The sequence below is a fragment of the Balaenoptera physalus genome, assembly GCF_965194825.1.
Source record: "Balaenoptera physalus genome assembly, chromosome: X".
Lineage (NCBI taxonomy): Eukaryota > Metazoa > Chordata > Mammalia > Artiodactyla > Balaenopteridae > Balaenoptera > Balaenoptera physalus.
In genome coordinates, this window is record NC_138903.1 from 91769215 (window position 1) to 91791871 (window position 22657).

General features: G+C 40.0%; 1 protein-coding gene and 1 pseudogene across 6 annotated transcripts; both read left to right on the forward strand.

Moving 5' to 3' along the window:
• The first annotated feature begins 1921 nt into the window (after window positions 1-1921).
• TCEAL4 (transcription elongation factor A like 4) lies at window positions 1922-4073 on the forward strand. Of its 2 annotated transcripts, none has more exons than XM_082447773.1 (3): window positions 1922-2076; window positions 2657-2729; window positions 3097-4073. In XM_082447773.1, exon 3 carries the CDS (start codon window positions 3118-3120, stop codon window positions 3778-3780), a length of 663 nt encoding a protein of 220 aa, XP_082303899.1. In that variant the 5' UTR covers window positions 1922-2076; window positions 2657-2729; window positions 3097-3117; the 3' UTR covers window positions 3781-4073. The 2 variants fall into 2 exon arrangements, with proteins under 2 accessions (XP_082303899.1, XP_082303898.1); XM_082447772.1 differs by having other exon boundaries at window positions 2011-2076; window positions 3092-4073.
• Window positions 4074-12619: 8546 nt separating this feature from the next.
• LOC309653238 (transcription elongation factor A protein-like 3 pseudogene) lies at window positions 12620-15146 on the forward strand (annotated as a pseudogene). Of its 4 annotated transcripts, none has more exons than XR_014268778.1 (3): window positions 12620-12911; window positions 13461-13525; window positions 13904-15146. The product of XR_014268778.1 is annotated as a transcription elongation factor A protein-like 3 pseudogene (transcript). The 4 variants fall into 4 exon arrangements; XR_014268780.1 differs by having other exon boundaries at window positions 12868-12923; XR_014268779.1 differs by lacking the exon at window positions 13461-13525.
• The last annotated feature ends 7511 nt before the right edge of the window (window positions 15147-22657 follow it).

Genomic DNA, 22657 nt, shown 5'->3' on the forward strand with positions numbered 1-22657 from the left:
AAAAAATGTACTAAGAAGATTATGTAACTAAATCTGTACCGATGGACAATTGTGATGCTCCATTTTTTTCCCTTTATAAACAAAGCCTACAGAATCACTATTGGAGCCCCAGCTCCAGCAAAGGATAAATGCATAATAAATAATTGTTATGGGAATTTAAAACCATAAAATGTTTTAAAACATAAGATTCTATTTTAGCACCTTACTAATTATCTCCATGGGTAAATATTAGAGGTGGAATTGCTGGGCCAAAATATAAAATATTTTTATTTTTAAGCAATTTACAAAGTTGCCCTTCAGAAAATTTTACCAGTACACTCAACAAGAGCAGGCAGGGTAGGGGGGTGGGAGAGGGTAGGAGCAGGAGTTTGGGATAGCAGATGCAAACTGGTATTTATAGAATGGATAAACAACAATATCCTACTGTATAGCACAGGGAACTATATTCAATATCCTGTGATAAACCATAATGGAAAAGAATATGAAAAAGAATGTGTGTGTGTGTGTGTATATATATATATATATATATATATATATATATATATATATAACTGAGTCACTTTGCTGTACAGCAGTAATTAACACAACATTGTAGTTCAACTGTATTTCAATAAAAAATAAATTTAAAAAAAGAACAAGAGGGCTTCCCTGGTGGCGCAGTGGTTGAGAATCTGCCTGCCAATGCAGGGGACACGGGTTCGAGCCCTGGTCTGGGAAGATCCCACATGCCGCGGAGCAACTGGGCCCGTGAGCTGCAACTACTGAGCCTGCGCGTCTGGAGCCTGTGCTCCGCAACAAGAGAGGCCGCGATGGTGAGAGGCCCGCGCACCGCGATGAAGAGTGGCCCCCGCTCGCCGCAACTAGAGAAAGCCCTCGCACAGCAACGAAGACCCAACACAGCCATAAATAAATTAAAAAAAAAAAAAAGCACACGCAAATGTTTAAAAAAAAAAAAAAGAACAAGCGCTGGGAGAAATGCATGTGTCCCCAATCCCTTAACAAATCTGTTACACATTTTAATGTAATCAAATCCATCAACGCTGTTCTTAATTGTTTAACTTTCAGTTATTATATTTTTAAAGACCTTCTACACAGAAAGCTTAGGTAAAAGCAGAGGCTAGTTATTCACAGCTTGTTATAACAAGGGAGTTAGCCACCCTAACTTGTGTTTGGCAGAGACTTAAAGACAGGCAAGGGAATGGGAAAGCTTTAGAGTGAAAAAAAGGAAGACCAGGCTTTCTCTAATTGGAAGTTGTTGTCAGGGAAAAGCTGGAAGCCAGGTAACTAGAAGCAGCGGCATTTTATGTTACTGGTTTGGGGAGCATATTTAGGTTTCTCTAGTTGGGGCAGGGCAAAAATAGGGAGGCTGGCAGTCATTGATCAAGTCCTGAAGACTGCTGTAGAGGCTGTGGTTTGGCTTGTGGGGCTGCTTGCTACAGAGGTTGTGGGTCACAATTTTATTGTCATATATGGTCTGGTCATTGTCCGTTGTGTACTCAGTCTCTCACTTTAAAAAATCATTCTTTCATTCTGCTTCAAATATAATTTCATTTTCAGATCTAAGTATTTAATTCATTAGAAAATTTATGTCTGTGCATACCAGGAAAAAGGGACGACTTCATTTTGACAGGAACATTTTTCCTAATTTTTTCTAAAGTGCAATATTCTACCCTTTGTACAATATTAAAGTTCACATTCGTAAGATTTCATTGGTGAGTCTACGTTCTCTCAACGGAATTTAAGAGCAACGTTATGGACTCCTCCCCCGGACCGCCCAGCCCATTAAAAAAAGCTTCTGTGTTTTTTATTAAAATTCTTTCTCTGACCAACTTCTCAAGAAGAGGAAAAGGACAAAAGGGCCGGGAGAGGTTGGCGGGGGGACCTGCCGGAGGGAGGCGGTGGGCGGCTGGCTGACTCCGGCTGGTGGGCGGGGTGCGAGGGCGGAGCTCGGGTGACGCAGCGCTCACGTGACCGCCGGGCTCCGAAGTGGGCACCGTCCGGATGCCAGTCCTGGCTCCCTGCTGTCGGACCCGGAGCCGTCTGGGAGCCCCTAATTGTTGCTCCAGGTTCTTTCAGGTCAGTGTGAGAGCTCTCGTCGCTGCCTGCGGGACACCGGAATGGGGGAGGGGGAACGGGCGCGGAAAGGAAAAAGGTTGGGAATGGGGTCCTGGTCGAGGGGAGCTAGCCAGAGTGTAGATAGAGATGGCGGTGGGAAAAACGGCTAAGGGGGAGTAAACGGCCATTGGGCAGAGGGTGGGGAAGGCGGACATCCCAAGTACCCATTCGCCTTTCTGCACACTTCTTCTCTACCCTCCGTCCATTTTGGAGCCGGAGATGATGAGTTGGCGGGGTGCCCCAGCAGTGAGACAGTGGAAATAAACCCCCTCTGCCACTCCGTGCGTAGAGTAAAAAGTTGACCTCAAGGGTTGGGGGGCGAGTTTCCTCTGCAGGAGAAGGACGCAGAGATCCAAAATTAGTTTGGAAAACATCCTGGTCTGGCGCCCGAGGAGTGAAAAGAAATGGCGGCTGGGGTGCTGTGGGGGCGGAGGAGGTGGGGAAGGGAAACGTTGGGTGAGGAGGACCCGGATTCGGAAAAAGAACCCGAGTCCCTGTGCATCCACCGATGCCTCATCCCCGGTCTCCTGTCTGTCTGCAGGTGTACGTGTCTGTTGTTCCCAGTGCTCTGCTGGGCTAGAGAAAGAGGAGGAACCTGTCCAGAATCCCCGCAGGTCAGTGAAGGAGGAGGGCACTGGACAGGGACGCAGAGGGGTGGGGAGTGTGGAGGGCACGGCCCGGGCAGAATTGGGGGCCCTACTGCCCACTTCCCAACACATTTACACACACTCTGCTATGCTGAGCAAGCGTAGGGAAAAATGGCAGGGTCTGTCTGGGAAATGGTTGGCTCACGTGTGCACGAGGAATGGTGGGGTAGAGGGTGGGAAGAAGGCACACTAGGAGGGCCGGGCCAGGTCCGGGGACCCCTGACAAGGGGCGAGAAGCGACTGCTACTATCCGGACCTGCATTCCATCCCCAAGCCCTCAGTCTTCCTTCTTTCCTCTTTGTCTTCTCTTCCGCCTGCCCCATCCCCAGGACAGGAAAAGGAGGGGACGCTCAACATGGAAAAACTCTGCAGTGAAAATGAAGGAAAGCCTGAGAACCAAGGCAAGATGGAAAACAAAGAACAGCCACTGGATGCGGGAAAGCCGGGAGTAGCTTGTACTGTGGAAGACAAGGAAAAGTTAGAAAACCAGGGAAGGACAGATCTCAAGGGAAAGACAGAAGATGAGGAAGTACTAAAGGGTAAGGAAAAGCCAGAGAGTGAGGCAAAGCCAAAAGAAGGAAATCCAGAGAGCCAAGGAAAGCCAGTGAGTGAGGGAAAACCAAAAGAAGGAAAACCAGAGAGTGAGGGAAAGCCAGTGAGCGAGGGAAAGCCAAAAGAAGAAAAGCCAGCCAGCGAACCAAGGGCTGCAGGAAAGCGCCCAGCTGGGGATGATGTACCCAGGAAGGCCAAAAGAAAAACCAACAAGGGGCTGGCTCAGTGTCTCAAGGAATACAAGGAGGCCATACACGATATGCATTTGAGCAATGAAGAGATGATAAGAGAATTTGACGAGATGGCCAGGGTGGAGGATGAGGTGAAGAAAACCAGACAGAAATTGGGGGGGTTTATGTGGATGCAAAAAAGTTTACAGGACCCCTTCCACCCGAGGGGCCCAAGGGAACTCAGGGGTGGCTGCAGGGCCCCACAAAGGGGCTTTGAAGACATTCCTTTTGTGTAGTGCCCCTGGCAGGCATTTGCAAGGCCTTGTGCTTTATTTAACCTTATGCTAATACTATGCTTTAGGTGTTACTCTCTTTATCCAACTGCAGCCCTGTGTGTTTCAGTAGCAGATTTTCATCCATTGCATGGAAAAATGTTTATGGTGCATTGTAAAATTTTCAAAAAAACAGTTTTCAGAACCATATGTACGGCATCAGTCCATTTTTGTAAAACTACAATGATACTTACCTAGTGATCCATGTACAGAAAAAACTCGGACAGCTGTGTCTACTAAAAGATTAACAGTGGTTATCTATGGGTGATTTTTTTCTGTTTTTTTGTCCATCTGTTTATATTCTCTTAAAAAAACACAGATTACTTTTATCATAACAATAATGAAAGATAAAAAAATAGGAAAGCAATACCAAGCAATCAAAAGTACTGTTCAGCTTATGAAGGCAGTGGAGACACATAAAATTTCTGTTGTCAGGACATGAAATGATAAGTAAAAGTCACATTACCTCTGGGACTCAAAGCTGGAAGAATCAACCTGGCAATTATTACAGATCCATTATTGTAAGGGAGAGTCTTAGCATCAGTGAACTGGGGATAAAACTTGCCTTCCAGGGCTGTGGAGGAGATCCGATGAGATGCTGAGTGTGTGAACTGTGTTAGGCTGGCTCCTACCCTCTCCCCTGCACTAGCAGGACCAGAACCCCATCAGATGTTTGGGAGAGGGCTGAGGGAGCTCTCACATGTGTCCAGGATTAAGTCCAGACAGCTGAGAGGTGGGTGCCACTTTCCCCTGGGTAATGCCATGACTCTTGGGCACTGTGCCTCTTCTAGTTTGTCCTGTAACCTCCTAAGGCCCCCACTGCTGCTGATGGTGCTGGAGATCATGATGGACTAAAGCAACACAGTGTCACAACAGAAGGGTGGAGAATTCTCTACCTACAGTAGAGTTTCCCTAACTCTGGTGGGTAGCACCCAATTGTCGCTTGGGCCTTGATATTTATGAAGTTCTTATAAAACACACCCTTCCAAGTTTTTTGTTGGTTTGTGTGTGTTTTTGCATACAGCCCTCTCCACTGGATTTAGATACAGGAGATTGAGCCAGGAGAAAAATCTGAGTGACCAGATGCTGTGCTATTCTCACCTGTTAATCTCTTGTCTGCTGACGTTTTCATTTTAGAAGGAGCTGTCCCCTAGGAAATTCCTGTTAAGCCCTGGCTTATCATTTCAGCAGACCCATCTACCTATGTGATTTTTTCGCCTGGCTCTTCATTAGCCCTTTATTTGCTTATAGTGTTTCTTTAAATAAACTTTTATTTTAGGACAGTTGTAGATTTACAGAATTATTGCAAAGATATATAGTTTCCATTTACCCCATACCTAGTATCCCCTATTATTAACAGCTTACTTTAGTTTGAAGTGTTTGTCACAATGAACCAATGTTGATACATTATTATTTACCAAAGTACATACTTTATTCATATTTCCTCAGTTTTTCCCTAATGTCCTTTTACTGTTCCAGGATCCTATCCAGGTTACCACCTTACATTTAGTCATTATGTCTCCTTAGGCTCCTCTTGGCTGTGACAGTTTCTCACACTTTCCCTGTTTCTTATGCCTTGACATTCTTGAGAAGTACTGGTCAGGTACTTTGTATAGTGTACCACAATATCAGTTTGCTTGACTTTTTTCTTGTGGTTAGGCAGGTGTTAAGTGCTTTTGGGAAGAAGATCACACAGGTAAAGTGGCATCATATAAAGGATATATGCTATCAATATTATTCCTGTTGATGTTAACGTTGGTCACCTGGCTGAGGTAGTGTTTGTCAGGATTCTCCATGGTAAAGTTACCCTTTTATTTCTCCCTTTCCAGACTGTACTCTGGAAGAAAGTCACTCTGCATAGTCCACACTTAAAGAATGTGGTGTTATTTCAAAGTTATCTCATTTCCAAAGTTACCGCCTTGAGGATGGAGTATCTCCAACATTTATTTGGAATTCTGCATAGGATATTTGATTTCTCCCCCATTTATTAATGTATTCAATTTATTTATATAAGTATGGGCTCATTAATTTTATTCTTTGGACTATAATCTAATACTATTTTATATATTTTCATTGCTCAAATTGTTCCACTTTTGGCCATTGGAAGCTCTTTCAGTTGGCTCTTGGATCTATTTGACATTCTTCCATCATTGTGTATGTGTGTGCTTTTTTTAAAAAACTCTTTCTGGCACTACAAGATGCTCTAGTCTTACCTTGCATATTTCCTGCCCAAGTCCTAGAATCAGCCATTTCTCCAAGGAGCCCTGGTACCTTTCGTTGGAGAATGGTATTAAAAACCAAGATTTGGGTGTTAGGTGTACTTGTTACTATTGGGATATCATTGCGTATAGGCCCTCTCGGTAGACAGAGAAAGAAGATATATGGGTATATAATAACCCATGCATATATATGCATCTCTTTCTCTCTCTCTCCATATATACATATATATATGTATGTGTATATATATATGTGTCTTTATATGTTTTAAAATATTTATATAGAGAGAAAATTTTGTCTTTAGTCTTACAGACTCCACTCATTTCCAAAGTTACCTATGCCAGTGCCTTATTTTTCCATCCCTTTCAGTGAAGTTGTTTCATGCATTTGTGATATACTTAGAGTCTTTTGTCACATCCTGTGTTGTGGGAATGCTATTATAAATGGCACTTTTAAATAATCAAATTCTAATTGTTCATTACTGGTATATAGGAAAGCAAGTAACTTTTATATATTAACTTACATCCTGCGATCTTGTGGCCAGGAGTTTGTCAATGCTTTGGCATTTTCTACATAGACCATCATGTCATCTGCAAATATAGTTTTATTTCCTCCATTCCAATCTGTATACTTTTTACTTCCTTTTTTGTCTTACTGCACTAGCTAGGACTTCCAGTATGATGTTTAATAGGAACAATGAGAAAGGACACCCTTGGCCTGTTCCTGACCTTAGGGTTAAGTGTCTACTTTCTCACCACTAAGTATAATGTTAGTTTCTTGTATTCTTTATCAAATTGAGGAAGTTCCCCTCTAATCCTAGTTTGAGAGCTTTTATCATGATTGGGTGTTGGATTCTGTCAAATGCTTTTTCTGCATCAAATAATAAAGATCATATGATTTTTCTTCTTTAGTCTGTTAACATGTGGTGGATTATATTGATTGATTTTCAAATGTTGAGTCACCCTTGAATACCTAGAATAAATTTCACTTGTTTGGTGCCTAACATTTTATACATTATTGGATTCAATTTCATAATATTTTGTTGAGCATTTTGTGTCTGCGTTCATTAGAAATATTGGTCTGTAGTTTTGCTTTCTTGTAGTATCTTTTATCTGGTTTTGGAATTAGGATAATATTGGTTTCACAGAATGAGTCAAGTGTTCTCTACTTCAATTTTATGGAAGAGATTGTGGAGAATTGGTATTATTTCTAACTTAAATGTTTGGCAAAATTCACTGGTGATTTCTAAATGTTTACTGGTGATCCTTAAATGTTTGGTAAAATTCACTGGTGATTTCTAAATGTTTACTGGTGATCCTTAAATGTTTGGTAGAATTTGGTCCTAGTGATTTCTATCTTTGGAAGGTTATTAATTATTGATTCAATTTCTTTAGTAGATACAGAACTATTCAGGTTATCTTTTTCCCTTGTGTGAGTTTTAGTAGTTTGTACCTTTTGAGTAATTAGTCCATTTCATCTAAGTTATCAAATTTGTAGGCATAGAGTTGTTCATAGTATTCCTTCATTAAGAAGATAATGTCCATGGAATTAGGAGTGATAACCCCACTTTCATTTCTGATATTTTAATATGAGCCTTCTTTCTTTTTTTCTTGGTTACCCTGGTAAGAGATTTAACAGTTTTATTTATCTTTTCAAAGAACCAGCTTTTGGTTTTGTTGATTTCCTCTGTTGTTTTCCTGTTTTCACTTTCCTTGATTTTGTCTCTAATATTTCTTTTTTCCTGTTTGCTCTAGGCTTAAATTACTCTTCTTTCTTTAGTCTCCTGAGGAGAAAGTGTAGGTTATTGATGTTAGAACCTTCTTCTTTTCCATATATGCATTTAAGCTAGAAATTTCCCTTTAAGCACTACTGTTCCTTCATCCCAAAGATTTTGGTATGTTGTATTTTCATTTAGTTCAAAGCATTTTTACATTTTTCTTGAGAATTCTTCTTTGATTCATGTGTTATTTAGAAGTGTGTTGTTTAATTTCCAAATATTTGGGTTTTCCATCTATCCTGTTATTGATTTCTAGTTTAATTCTACCGAGAGCATACTTTTATGATTTCTATTCTTTTAAATTTGTTAAGGCGTGTTTTATGACCTAGAGTAGGACTCTCTTGGTGAATGTTCTATATGAGCTTGAAAATAAATATGTTCTGATGTTGGATGGAATGTTCTATAAATGTCAACTAAATCAAGTTGATTGATAATACTGTTCGACTATATCCTTATTGATATTCTGCCTGCTTAATCTGTCAATTACTGGATGGCAGCATTGAAGTCTTCAACTCTAATAATGGATTTGTCAGTTTCTCCTTTCAGTTCTATCAGTTTTTGCCTCATATATTATGACACTTTTGTTAGGTGCATATACATGTTTAGGATTATTATGTATTTTTCTCAGAATTGATCCCTTTATCATTATGTAGTGCCTCTTCTGATCTCTGATAATTTTCCTTGTTCTGCTTTGTCTGAATGTATGTAACTACTCCAGCTTTCTTTTTTTGTCCAGGTTTCTTCTAATTAGTGCAGATCTTTCTCTGTTGCTTTACTTTTAACCTCTCACTCCTTATATTTAAAGTGGGCTTCTTGTACACATATATAGTTGGGATTTTTTAATCCACTCTGATAATTTCTATCTTTAATTGGTGTATTTAGACCATTCACATTTAAAATGATTCTTGATATATTTGGATTTAATATCAACCAGTTTATAACTGTTTTCTATTTGTTGCCAGAGGCTTCTTCTGCCTTCGCTAGTTTTTTTTTTTGATACATTTATTTATTTATTTATTTTTATTTTTGACTGTGTTGAGTCTTCATTGCTGCACGTGGGCTTTCTCTAGTTGCGGCGAGTCGGGGCTACTCTTCATCGTTGCGGTGCGCGGGCTTCTCATTGTGGTGGCTTCTCTTGTTGAGGAGCACGGGCTCTAGGTGCATGGGCTTCAGTAGTTGTGGCTTGCAGGCTCTAGAGCTCAGGCTCAGTAGTTGTGGCGCATGGGCTTAGTTGCTCTGCGGCATGTGGGATCTTCCAGACCAGGGCTCGGACCCGTGTCCCCTGCATTGGTAGGCAGATTCTCAACCATTACACCACCAGGGAAGCCCCCCTGCCTTCTCTAGTTTTAATTGAGTATTTTACATGATTCCACTTGTCTTCTCTCTTAGTGTATCAGTTATATGTCTTTAAAAGAATTTTCAATGATTTTCCTCGAGTTTACATTTTTAACTAAGATCACTTTCAAATAACACTCTTTTGCTTCACTTATATGTAGTACAGATACCTTATTACAGAATGTTCATCATTCATTTCATTCATCCATTTGCTACAGTCACTTAATACATTATTACTTTAGATAAAGAGTTATTTTTATATCAATTAAGAATAAGACAAAAGATTTCATTTTACTTTCATTTATTGCATTTCCATTGCGCTTCCTTTATGTAGATCTGAGTTGTTGGCCTGTACCATTTTTCTGCTGCCTGAAGAAAATCTTTTAACATTTCCTGAAGGAAAGGTTTGCTGATGCTGAATCCCATCACTTTTTGTTTGTCTGAGAAAGTATTTTATTTCTCCTTCACATTTGAAGGATTATTTCACTGGGTATAGAATTTTAGGTTAGTGTTTTTTTCTTTCAACACTTTATTTACACAGAGAGATAGGAGTGTTAACACTGAAATGGAGGATTTATTTATTCTACTTGTATTTCTGTCAAATTTTATTTTATTTATTTTGAGGTCAATTTAATAAATGCATACAAATTTTAAATATCATGAGGTGACACTCCTTATGTCTTGTAATGCTTTTTGCTTTAAAGTCTATTTTGTTATTAATTTACCTATAATGGCTTTCTTTTGGTTAGTGTTTTTTTTTTTTCTGTACTTTTACTTTCAATCCTTATGTATCTTTATATTTCAGATAGTCTTTTGTAAATAGTATATAGTTGGGTTTTTTCCAGTCTGAAAATCTTGGTTTTTTAATTGTTTCATGTAAACCATTTACATTTAATACACTTACTCATATTAATACTGGATATAACCATTGTACCAAGTTCTGTCTCTATGTCCCACCTGATTTATGTTAGTTTTTTCTTCTTTAGGATTGGTTATTTTCTTATTTTTGCCCCTCTATTAGCTTAGAAGTTTTACACTCTTACTCTTCCTTAATAGTTATCTGGCAATTATAGCATACAGTCTTGACTTATTAAAGTCTTGACTAATATTAATTTATACTTTTACACACTCCCTAGATAATGCCAGAACTTTAAATACTTTTACTCTAGCTCTCTTGACTCTTATGTTGTCAATATGAATTAACAAGATAATATTATTTTATATAATATTGATTTAAATTTATATAGATATTTAGCCTTTTAATTGCTTTTTATTCCTTTCTTCATCCCCAGTCTTCCATCTGAGATCATTTTCCTGTTATCTGAAAAATGCCCTGTAGAATTCAGTACTTACTTTGGTTTATGCCTGCTGCTGGAAACTCTCTCTGTTTTTATTTGTAAAGCTTTAATTTCACCTTCATTTTTGAAGGGTATTTTTGCTGGTTATTAATTTCTTGGTTAGCATTGATTTTGTTTCAAGATACTAAAGATGTCATTTCACCATATTCATGCTTTCATCATTGCTGTTGCAAGCTAGTAATTAGCCTAACTTTTGTTCCTTTTGAGGCATACTCTTTTTTTTTTTGGCTACCTTTATGATTTTTCTCTTTGTCTTGGATTCTCTGTAAGTTCACTATTACGCATTCTATATGTGGGTTTCTTTTTATTTATGCTGTTTGGGATTTGTTGGACTCCATGGATCTATGGATCAATGTCTTTCATCAGTTTTGAATAATCCTCAGCCATTAATTCTTTAGATTGCCTCTGAACAATTCCATTTCTCTTTTCCTTCTGGAACTCCAGTTAAACATGCATCAGACCTTATCATACCCTCCTGTCTGTATTTTCCATCTTTTTGACTACCCATGCAGCCTTATGGATAATTTCATCTGAATAGAATTTCTAGTTCTTTAATTCTCTCTTGGGCTGCATCTAATCTGCTGTTAAGGCCATCCACTGAGTTTCTAATTTCAGCTTAGTTACTTTTTAGTTTGGGAGGTTTTTTTTTCCCTACTTTTTCTGATTTCTTGTTCCCTGTTGAAATTTTCAAGATTGGATTTTATTTATCTGAATACAGTAAGCATTGTGGTTTAGTAGTCTGTATCTGATAATTCAAATAATTCAAAGCTAATGGATCTGTTTGTGTTGTCTGTTCTCTCTGGTTCTTTTTACCTATGATGGGTTTTGTCTTTGTGTTGCTGGTTATCTTTGTGTATGGGCATTGTATTTAAACAACTGTTCGTTGAAATAATTTGAGGCCTAGGATGATGGAATCTTCCTCCAGAGAAGATTTTGTTTGCATTGGTCAGGTCCGTAAGGATGCTTCCTGTCTAAAACCACCTTAATCTATACTCAAAACTTAAACTTTACTAGTCCACCTAGATGTTGCAAAGCCAAGCTAAAAAACTTTGTGAGGGCTAGTTTATTTCCAGTTTACAGTTACCCTTAAAGTGAAACATTTGATGTTCCTAGGAAACCCCTCCCTTTTTAATAAGCCTTGGGCTTTGATTTTTGTTACTCTAGTGCTTTGAGTCTGCTGAATATTCAACTCACTTTGACACTGGTTTATTCCTTAACCTTTATTCCTTAACCACAGATGACCTCGACAAATATAGCTAACCTTATGAGTACTAAAAGAAGACATGGTGAATTCTTCTTTCACCTCATGTAGGAAAAGAGTTCTTAACTATGAATCAAAATCTAGATGCAATAAAAGAAAAGTCTAATAAATGTGACTACTTTTTTTAATGCATGGCAGAAATACATCATAAAGTCAAAAGGCAACTAACAAACTGGAAGTAAATATTTGCAACTTATATAACAGATAAAGGCCTAATATAGTTAATGTGTAAAGAACACTTGAAAAGTGTGAAGGACCAACAACCCAATAGAAAAATGTGGAAAAGACATGAACAGACAATTCACAATGATATTTAAACTGTTGTTAAACAGAAATGCAAAATAAAATGCCATCGATATAATACTTCTCACCTATCATATTAGTGAAAAATAGAAAGTATGTCACACACTATGTTGGAAAGGGTGTGGGGAAATAAGCACTCTCCTATATTGCTGGTGGGAAAGCAAAAATGGGTCTGAGACTCGAGGGAATAACCTGGATATGTAGATTTGGGAATCATCTGTGTTAAGAGGGAAATGAACAGAGATCAGCCAGGGAGAGAGAACACGTGGGCCGAGAAGAGCAGAGGCTCAGGACATAGCTGCTACTCAAGGAGGCAGCGCAGCTTCCTGGCGGGCACCACCACCAGGGCTCTGGAGTCAGACGGAGCTGGTCTTGAAAGCGGGCTGTGGGGCTCCGTGTGGAGCGCTCTTGGCGAAGTCGGATACCCTGCCTGTGATCAGCTGTCACAACTGGGGATAAAGGGCATCTCAGATGGATGCTGAGCGAGAACCTGAGTTGCGCCAGGTAAAGCACCTGCAGTCAGGAAGCCTCCCCCGACCTGCTCTGTTGCTAACTACCCCTTTTCCACACACACCCCCCCCCCAGCCCGTCCGCAGCTGTCCGGTCCCTGTGGGAGGTAGGTGAGGGGGCAGGGCGGGGGGAAACCGGGCTCGGGTGACGCGGCGCTCACGTGACCGGCAGGGCGCCGACGTGGGCAGCAGCCCCCGCGCCCCCCACCCCCCGCCCCGAGGTCTGGTCCCATCGCCCGCGCGGAACCAGCTCCCCGAGCTGCCCAGGCGGCGGGCGAGGGGCGAGCGGGCTTAGGCGAGCCAGAGGAGGCGCAGGCCCGGCCCGGGCGCTGCAGGTCAGTGTGAAGGTGGGCGCTGCTGGCGGCCCGGGTTGGGGTGGAAGCGGGTGGGACTAGGATCCGGGAGCAGCGGGGAGAGGGGAAGGGGTCCCGAGATGGGTGAGGAGGGGCACGGGGCGCGGCGTGGGCAGGTGGGGAGGGAGGACCCTGCAACTGGCCCCGCCGCCTCCTCGACGCCCCTCCTCTGCGCCCTCCATCCATTTTCGAGCCTGAAATGGGGGGTGGGGAGTGCGCCCCCGCAGTGCGACAGTGAAACGTAGACAAATTCTGAAAATAACTCCCTTTCACACTCTCCACCCAGGAGGAAATATTGACCTCAGCGCAAAGGGTTGGGGGTGGGGGAGGTTGCTTGCAGGGGAGGAAGACCCAGAGATCCAAAATAGTTTAGAAAGCATCCTGGTCTGGTGCCTGAGGCCTGAAAAGTAATGGCGGCTTGGATGCAGGGGAGGTGGGGGAGGAAACGTTGGATGAGGAGGGCCCAAATTCAGGAAAGGGGCTTCAGTCCACTGACCCTGCAGCCCCTCTCTGTCTCCTGTCTGTCTACAGGTCTGCATGTCTGTTCCCAGCACTCTGCAAGGCTAGGAGGAGGAACCTGTCCAGAAACCCTGCAGGTCAGCGAAAGGAGGGAGAAGCACTGGACAGGCACGGGGCTGGGGGCCGGGTGTGGAGGGCACAGCTTGGGCAGAATTTGAGGGCCCCACTGCCCATCCCCCCACCATATGTAATATACACACTTTCTGCCACGCTGAAGGATGGTACAAGGTGGCAGGGCCTGCCAGGGAAATGGTTGGCTCTCAGTGCAGGAGGACTGGTGGGGTAAAGGGTGGCCAGAAGGCACACTAGGCTGGGCCAGGTCAGGGGAACGCTGACAAGGCCGAGATGCCAGTACTATCCGGACCTGCATTCCACCCCCAAGCCCTCAGTCTCCCTTGTTTCCTCTTGTCTCTCTCCCCCCACCCCACCCCATCCCATCCCATCCCATCCCCCAGGACAGGAAAACATCTCAACATGGAAAAACTCTGCAATGAAAATGAAGGAAAGCTGGAAAGCGAAGGAAAACCAGAAAATGAAGTAGAGCCTGAAAATCAAGGAAAGTCAGATGAGGAAGAAAAGCAAGAAGTGGAGGGGAAGTCAGAACACGAGGGAGAGCTCCAGAATGATGGACGGCCAGAAGATGAGGGGAAGCGAGAAAAGCAGGGCAAGTCTGAAGCTGAGGGAAAACCACACGGTGAGGGCAAGCTGGAATCCCAGGCAAAGCCAGAGAGTCAGCCGTGGGCGGCGGAAAAGCACCCCGCTGAAGACTATGTGCCCCGGAAAGCAAAAAGAAAAACGGACAGGGGGACGGACGATTCCCCCAAGGACTATCAGGACAACTTACAGAAAAGGCATCTGGGCAGTGAGGAGATGATGAGAGAATGTGCAGATATGTCAAGGGCTCAGGAAGAGCTAAGGAAAAGACAGAAAATAGGTGACTTTCATTGGATGCAAAGAGATGTACAGGATCCATTCACCCCAAGGGGCCAACGGGGTGTCAGGGGAATGAGGGGCGGAGGTAGGGGCCAGAGGGGCTTACATGATATCCCATATCTTTAATGCCTTTGGCCTTCAATTCTGACTCCTCTGATGAGAATATCGCTGACCCTGCTTTCCCTGGCCGGCATTTGCCAGGCTATGTGCTTTAACCTTACGCTGATACTTTGCCTTAGGTGTCACTCTCGTTACCAGCAGCCTTTTGATCCAACTACAGTGCTCTCTGTGTTTCAGTAAGGGATTTTCACCCACGTGCATGGAAGAGGTGTTCATGGTACACTGTAAAATAACAATAAAGAAAAAACAGTTTTCAGAACCAAATATATAGTATCAGCCCAATTTTGTAAAAATATAAACATTTGCACAATACATTTGTGCATAGAGAAAACTCTGAAAATGTTTGCACTAAAAAGGAGGCGATGGTTTTTTCCTGCATGGTAGCCAGAAAATAGGTCTCACCTGCACTCAAAAATGAATCCAATCGCCTGATGGTACCTCCATGCCACTCCCCTGCAGGTGTGCCCATCCCCTGTCTTCCCCTAGTTGTAACCATGTCAGTGGGCACTGCTACCCCTTCTCCTGGGTCCTCTACCGTCCTATGGCTCCCAACATGTGTGATTCTTTTTTTCTTTGCCCACTCATCTCCACTTTTTCTTAAATGATATGGATTATGTTTGTCATAATAAAAAATCTAGAAATCAACACATGATAAACAATTGAAATGTTCAGTGAGCTTATGAGGGCAATGAAGACACTTAAAATTCCTGTTGTCAGAATGTAAAATGATAAGTAAAACATTACCTCTGGGACTCATAGCTAGAGGAATCAACCTGACAGTTGTAACAGATCCAGTGCTCTGAAGGTCAGTCTTGTCATCTGTGAAATGAGAATAAAACTTGCCTGTGTTGGATGGGCTCCTTTGTAGCAGTAGGACCCTGGACCTTGTCAGACACTCAGGGGAGGGCTGAGAGTAGGTCTCACCTATGCCCAGGAACAAGTCCAAGTAGCTGAGAAGAGACTGCCACTCTTCTCTGGATACTACCATATCTGCTGGGCACTCCTGTTGTGCCCTGTACCCTCTGCTGACAGCTACTGATATGATGGAGTCCTCATGGTGACAAAGCCCCTCTGATTCCCTATAGTTCCCAAAGGGCCAAAGCCCCTATTTGACTCCTATAGGAATGTAGGTTAACCCCCTCTTCCAACTTCAGAGTTGTACCTACTCTGGTGGTACTGCCCCAGGGCTGTTTGGGCTCCACTATATTGCATAGTTCTTAACAAAGTAGTCATTAACATTTTTAGTTCATTTTATATTTGCTTATAGTACTTTCTTATCTCTTGACTCAAATATTTTGGGTCCACTGGGGGTTGTATCCTGAGACAAATCTGTGGACGAGACAGTGGATGATTATTTGAACTACACACCACAGTACCTCAGGGAAGCCACACGTAAATTTACATACCTTTCTTAGTGTGAGTTTTCGCTCTAAAAAGTCTCCTAGTTGGCTTCCTACACAAAATCAAAGGACTTGTCCACACATAATCAGAGAGGGTTACACAAGTGAGTTTCAAGGTGAAAATATCCCTTCCCATTCCAAACCAATTCCAACTGAGAAGTGTAACAGTGCTCTTAAAAATATTAAAATCTCTCAATGTTAGGCATTTTTATTTAACCCACTAGTATGTTGCTTTTTCCAAAGACTTTTTTATTCATCCTAACATCCCTTACACTGTACTTGACACATATACTTAATAAATTATGATTGAATCAGGAGCCCTGAGTTAAAAAAGATACACTGTTCATGGATTAGAAGACTCAATGTGTTAATATGGTAATTCTCTCCAAAAGTGATCTATAAATTCAATGCCATCCCAATAGAAATCTCAGCAAACTGCGATTCTAAAGGTTCTATGGAAAAGCAAAGGAACAAAGAGGACTCACTACTTGATTTCAGGGCTAACTATAAAGCTACATTAATCAAGACTATGTAGTATTCGCGTAAGGACAAACATATAGATTGATGGAATAAAACACAGTCCAAAAGTAGACCCACATATATGTGGTCAATTCATTTTTGAAAAAGGACCCAAAGGAATTCAGTGGAGACTTTTCAAGAAATGATGCTGGAACAATTGAATGTTGTCTTGGTCAGTTTGGGCTGCTATAACAAAAACACCACAGACTGGAATTTCTCATAGTTCTGGAGTCTGGGAAGCCCACGATCAAGATGCTGGCAGATCTGGTGTCTAGTGAGGGTCAGATTCCTGGTTCATAACCAGATGTCTTCACATGGCAGAAGGGGCAAGGAAGCTCTGTGGGTTTCTTTTATAATGAAACTAATCCCATTCATGAGGGCTCCACCTGCATGGCCTAATTGCCAATTACCATCCAATTATTTGGTAATTCCAGATACCATCCAATTGGATGAATTTCGGGGTTACACAAACATTCAGTCTAGAGCAGACATCAATATACAAAAAAAGTACCCTTACCTCACACCATATACAAAACATGAATTCAAAATGGCTTACAGAACAAAATGTGAAACCCCAAATTATAAAAACTTCATTTAGGGAATTCCCTGGTGGTCCAGTGGTTAGAACTCTGCGTTCTCACTGCCAAGGGCCCAGGTTCGATCCCTGGTCAGGGGAACTAAAATCCCATAAGCCATGTGGTGTGGCCAGAAAAATAAAATAAAATAAAATAAAATAAAAATTTCATTTAAAAATAGGAAAAATATGGAATAGTTTGTAGGTTCAGAGTAAAATATTATTGCTTATTAATTCTGAAGTGGTTTAAAGATTTTTTGAAATTAACTTTCTGCCACAATCTACTTAATAGGCTCCAGAGGTTTCTCCTACTAAGAAATGGGAAAAGGCAAATGCTAATGATAAAACATTTACATGTGGACAATAAAATTTAAGATATCATTAAAAATTTAGGGAAAAAAGGGTAATCCTGGATTAGCATATGACATGAATCTGTGCCGTATGACAATTTAAGATAATAATGGGACAATGAGGGTATTGACAAATTTCTGTGAACTTCAAACAAGTCTGGAATATCTATACTAATAACATATACCCATACATATATAATCTAAGACGGCTTAATACTTATTTGACAATGTTTTCCATGTAATTTAACATACCAAATAAACCTAATTGTTTTAATATCTCTTTTATAAGGTGAGAGACGATTTTTTTTGAGATTTTCTAAGTACCCACTGGGAAATCTCAAAAATAGTTTGAGGTCAAAAAGACTCCATTTAGAATTTGATTTTGGGAAGTTGTCAAAAATTCCAAAAGTTTGAACATTTGATTAAACAGGATCACAGATCAATATGAAACAATACTTAATTATCTATTTAACCATTTAACCAAAGTGACAATAAAAGATTTTTAAGGTAAATACAGAAGGTTACAAAACTGTGAAAAAATATAGCTCTTTTCACATTGAGAAGACTCAGTTCTCCCATGTAATCAAAGACCTGATAAAGACAATATGAAGCACAAAAAATTATTTTGGTAAGACAAAATCTTTGCTTTCCAGGCAGATTACCCAAAAGGTAAAGAGAAACATTTCACAATCTCTTATCAAGAGAAGACCAATAGTCCAAACACTTTTTCTTTTTAACAGAGAGAAAACCAAACTCTAATTTTGCACCAGTGTCCTTTTTTTTTCTTTTTTGGCTGTGCTGCGTGGCATGTGTGATCTTAATTCCCCAACCAGGGATCGAACCTGTGCCCCCTGCAGTGGAAGTGCGGAGTCTTAACCACTGGACCTCCAGGGAAGTCCCTGCACAAGTCTACTTTTGATATTAAGGCTCATTCTTTAAAAACTTACAAATAAATCCATTCTAATCTTAGCCAGTTTGATCACACATAAAATTCCTTTCCCAAGATTCCTTCTACCCACTCAGGTTTTTTTCCCTGTATTTTCCTCTTTCTTATTCTGGAACACCCAGTAATTCTACTTTAGAACAAAATTACTCTTTTTCCCTTAACAAAAACATGTCTTTCATACCTCTTCTTATCCAAAACACACATCCTATTTTCCTTACCTACTTTTCAAACACAGTTGTTTCCCTTCACCCTTATTATTTCTAGTATTTTTTTTTAATGTTGAGTTTCTTTAGGAGTTTTTGTTTAAATTCCTCTACTTTTTAAAAAAATTTTATTTATTTATTATTTATGGCTGTGTTGGGTCTTTGTTTCTGTGCGAGGGCTTTCTCTAGTTGTGGCAAGTGGGGGCCACTCTTCATCGCGGTGCGTGGGCCTCTCATTATCGCGGCCTCTCTTGTTGCAGAGCACAGGCTCCAGACGCGCAGGCTCAGTAATTGTGGCTCACGGGCCTAGTTGCTCCACGGCATATGGGATCCTCCTAGACCGGGGCTCGAACTCGTGTCCCCTGCGTTGGCAGGCAGATTCTCAACCACTGCGCCACCAGGGAAGCCCCTATTTCTAGTGTTTTTAATTACATATATTGATTACCTTTCTTAACCCTTAGAAACCTTAATTTCTAGTGAAACTAAAAAGTAAGCAATTGTGGACTGCCTGTTATACAACCATTCTATGGATTGGTAAATTTAAAAATATATTTCATAATTTCTAAAAGTATATCCTTCCTGATAGTAAAATTTCCAGTATGGCACAACACATGTTTGCTGATAGATAGAAATAGCTTCAGTTTCTTTGTAAGAAGATGCCAAAGTAGATAAACCTATGCTCAGTAGTTTCAGTATTTTATTTTATTTGAAAATGATCTAGATATTCAATGCATATCCATCATTAGTTAGTGTAACTTTAAGGTTTCAAGTTATCAAAAAGATTTTTGAAACTATTTTTAAGTAGACATACCATAAAATATAATTACTGTTGAAAAATTCACATGTAAACTTTTAATTACAGATATATAATTCATCTGTTTAGGTTACTCATGAAAATTTCATGAGGCATTAAACAGCTAACCATCAACTTAAGTTATTTTTCTTGCTAACAAATCCTGTAACAGAAATAACATGACTTTTAGTAAACCTGGCTAGAATAAAAGCTGTATGTTTGCATTATATTTAAGGCTGATAACTCTGAAGACATGCCTGTTTTAATTAAACCAACAAAGTTAAACTAGCTTTTATTTACCAAAGATTATCCTAGATCACATGAACTTGAAAAAGTTTCTATATTTCTGAGAGAATCTTTTTTTTTTTTTTTTTTTACTGGATCAACAGCTCAACAGCTCAACTTTTAATTATCCAAATTCCTATATTAAGATTCAGGGGATTCTGAATTCCATGATTACAGGCACCTGGCATAAACAGGAGTAAATTTTCTCTGCAAGAAGTTTACATCATCCTAAGCCTACAGTCAATTTGATCAACAGTCTGTCTACACAGTAAAAGGTAGACAGGTACAAAATGAGCCCAAACAACATGAAAAAAAAAAAAACTGCAGAAACAACACACAACAAATACAGATCTATAGGAGTTCCAGACACTGGAATTATAAGACTCAATTTAAAAATAAATTTTCTGGGACTTCCCTGGCAGTCCAGAGGTTAACCCTCCACGCTTTCACTGCAGGGGGTGCAGATTCGACCCCTGGTTGGGGAACTAAGATCCCACATGCTCTGCAGAACAGCCAAACAAAAAAATTAAATAATAATAATAATAATTTTTCTTACTAAATAGGAGATAAAAGACATGATTGAAAATTTCAGTAGGTAACTGGAAATTATAAAAAACATGAAATAGAAATTCTATAACTAAATTTTAAAAATTTATTTTGTATTGAAGTATAGTTGAATTACAATGTGTTAATTACTGCTGTACAGCACAGTGACTCAGTTATACATATATATACATTCTTTTTCATATTCTTTTCCATTATGGTTTATCACAGGATACTGAATATAGTTCCCTCTGCTATACAGTAAGACCTTGTTGTTTATCCATTCTATATATACCAGTTTGTATCTGCTAATCCCAAATTCCCAATCCAACTCTCTCCCACCCCCCCTCCCCCTTGGCAACCACCAGTCTATTCTCTATGTCCCTGATTCTGTTTCTTTTTCATAGATAGGTTCATTTGTGTCATATTTTAGATTCCACATATAAGTGATATCACATGGTATTTGTCTTTCTCTTTCTGACTTACTTCACTTAGTATGATAATCTCTAGTTGCTGTACCACCCTGCCTTGATTACTGTCGTTTTGTAGTAAGTTTTGAAATTAAGAAGTACAGGATATCCTATTTTATTCTTTCTATACTAAGATTGTTTTGTCTATTCTGGATCCTTTGATTTTGAAATCACCTTGTCATTTTCTACATAAAAGCCAGATATGATTTTAATAGGGATTGCACTGAATCTGTAGATCAATTAGGTAATATTACCATTAGAACAATACTGTCTTTCAATCCATGAACATGGGATTTATTTCCATTTATTTAGGTTTTCTTTAATTTTTTTTTCAACAACATTCTGTATTTTCAATTTATAAGCCTGGACTTTCTTTTGTTAAACATATCCCTAAAAATATTTTTATTTTTGATGTCATCGTAAATGGAATCATTTTCTTCAGTTCATTTTCAGATTGTTAATTTCTATTATAAAGAAATACAATTGGGCTTCCCTGGTGGCGCAGTGGTTGGGAATCCGCCTGCCAATGCAGGGGACACGGGTTCAAGCCCTGGTCCCGGAAGATCCCACATGCCGCGGAACAGCTGGGCCCGTGAGCCACAATTACTGAGCCTGCGCGTCTGGAGCCTGTGCTCCGCAACAAGAGAGGCCGCGATACTGAGAGGCCCGCGCACTGCGATGAAGAGTGGCCCCCACTTGCCACAGCTGGAGAAAGCCCTCTCACAGAAACGAAGACTCAAACACAGCCATAAATAAAAATAAATAAATTAAAAAAAAAGAAATACAATTGATTTTTGTATATTGATACGTATCCTGCCGCAATGTTCCACTCATGTATTAGTTCTCATAGTTTTTTAATGGATTCCTTAGGATTCGCTATGTACAAGATTATGTTATCTTCAAATAGAGATCCTTTTACTTCTTCCTTTGTTAACTGGATGCCTATTTATTTATTTATTTTTGCCTAACTACCTTGGCCAGAACCTCTAGTACAACCTCTAGAAATGGCAATAGAAGACATCCTTGTCTTGTTTCAGTTCTTAGAAGGAAACTTTTTAGTGTTTCACCCTTATGTATGATGTCAGTTGCATGTTTTTGTAGGTTTCCTCGATCAAGTTGAGGAAGTTCCTTGTATTCCTAGTTTGTTGAATATTTTTATCATGAAAAAGTGCTGATTCTTGTCAAATGTTTTTTCTGTATCTGTTGAGATGCTCATGTGGTTTGGGGCCTTCATTATGTTAATATGGTGGTTTACATTGACTGATTTTGTGTTATACCAAACTTGCATTCATGGGATAAATTCCACTGGTCATTGTGTATAATCCATTTTATATATTGCTGGATTCAACTTGCTGGTGATTTGTTGAGGATTGCATTTATATTCATGAAAAATATTGGTCTGTATTTTTGTTGTTGTTGTACCTAGTCTTGTTATGATATCAGAGTGATACTGCTTTCATAGAATCAATTGGGAAGTTTTCCTCTTCTATACTGTTATGGTAACGAAACAAGGAGACCATTAAACTGAGGTGGCTCCAATGACTTGGTAGTCTATGTAAGCAAATAAAAACCTAAGCCAGAGTCAGTTCCTATAAGTTTCTCAAGGTTAAGAAGAACACAAATGTAGAGAACAAACGTAGGGACACCAAGCGGGGAAAGCGGCGGGGTGGTGGGGGTGGTGGTGTGATGAATTGGGCGATTGGGATTGACATGTATACACTGATGTGTATAAAATTAATGACTAATAAGAACCTGCTGTATAAAAAAATAAATAAAATTAAGTTAAAAATTAAAAACAAATTAAAATAAAATAAGAACAACTAATCACAAGCAGCCAACTAGGCTTTCCCAAATAATGCAACCACTTAAGCTATAGCAAATCAGACAACTTTTTTGCTTTGCTTCTGTGTCTTCTCTATAAAATCCTTGCCCCTAGGTCCCATTGGTGGAGTGCTTTTAACAACTTCTAGTTTTTTACAGCCCAATTTGAATCAATGTTTGCTCAGATAAACTCTTAAAATTTTTAATATTCTTCAGATCTTTTAATTGTCCTGGTGTCAGAAGTGGGATCCA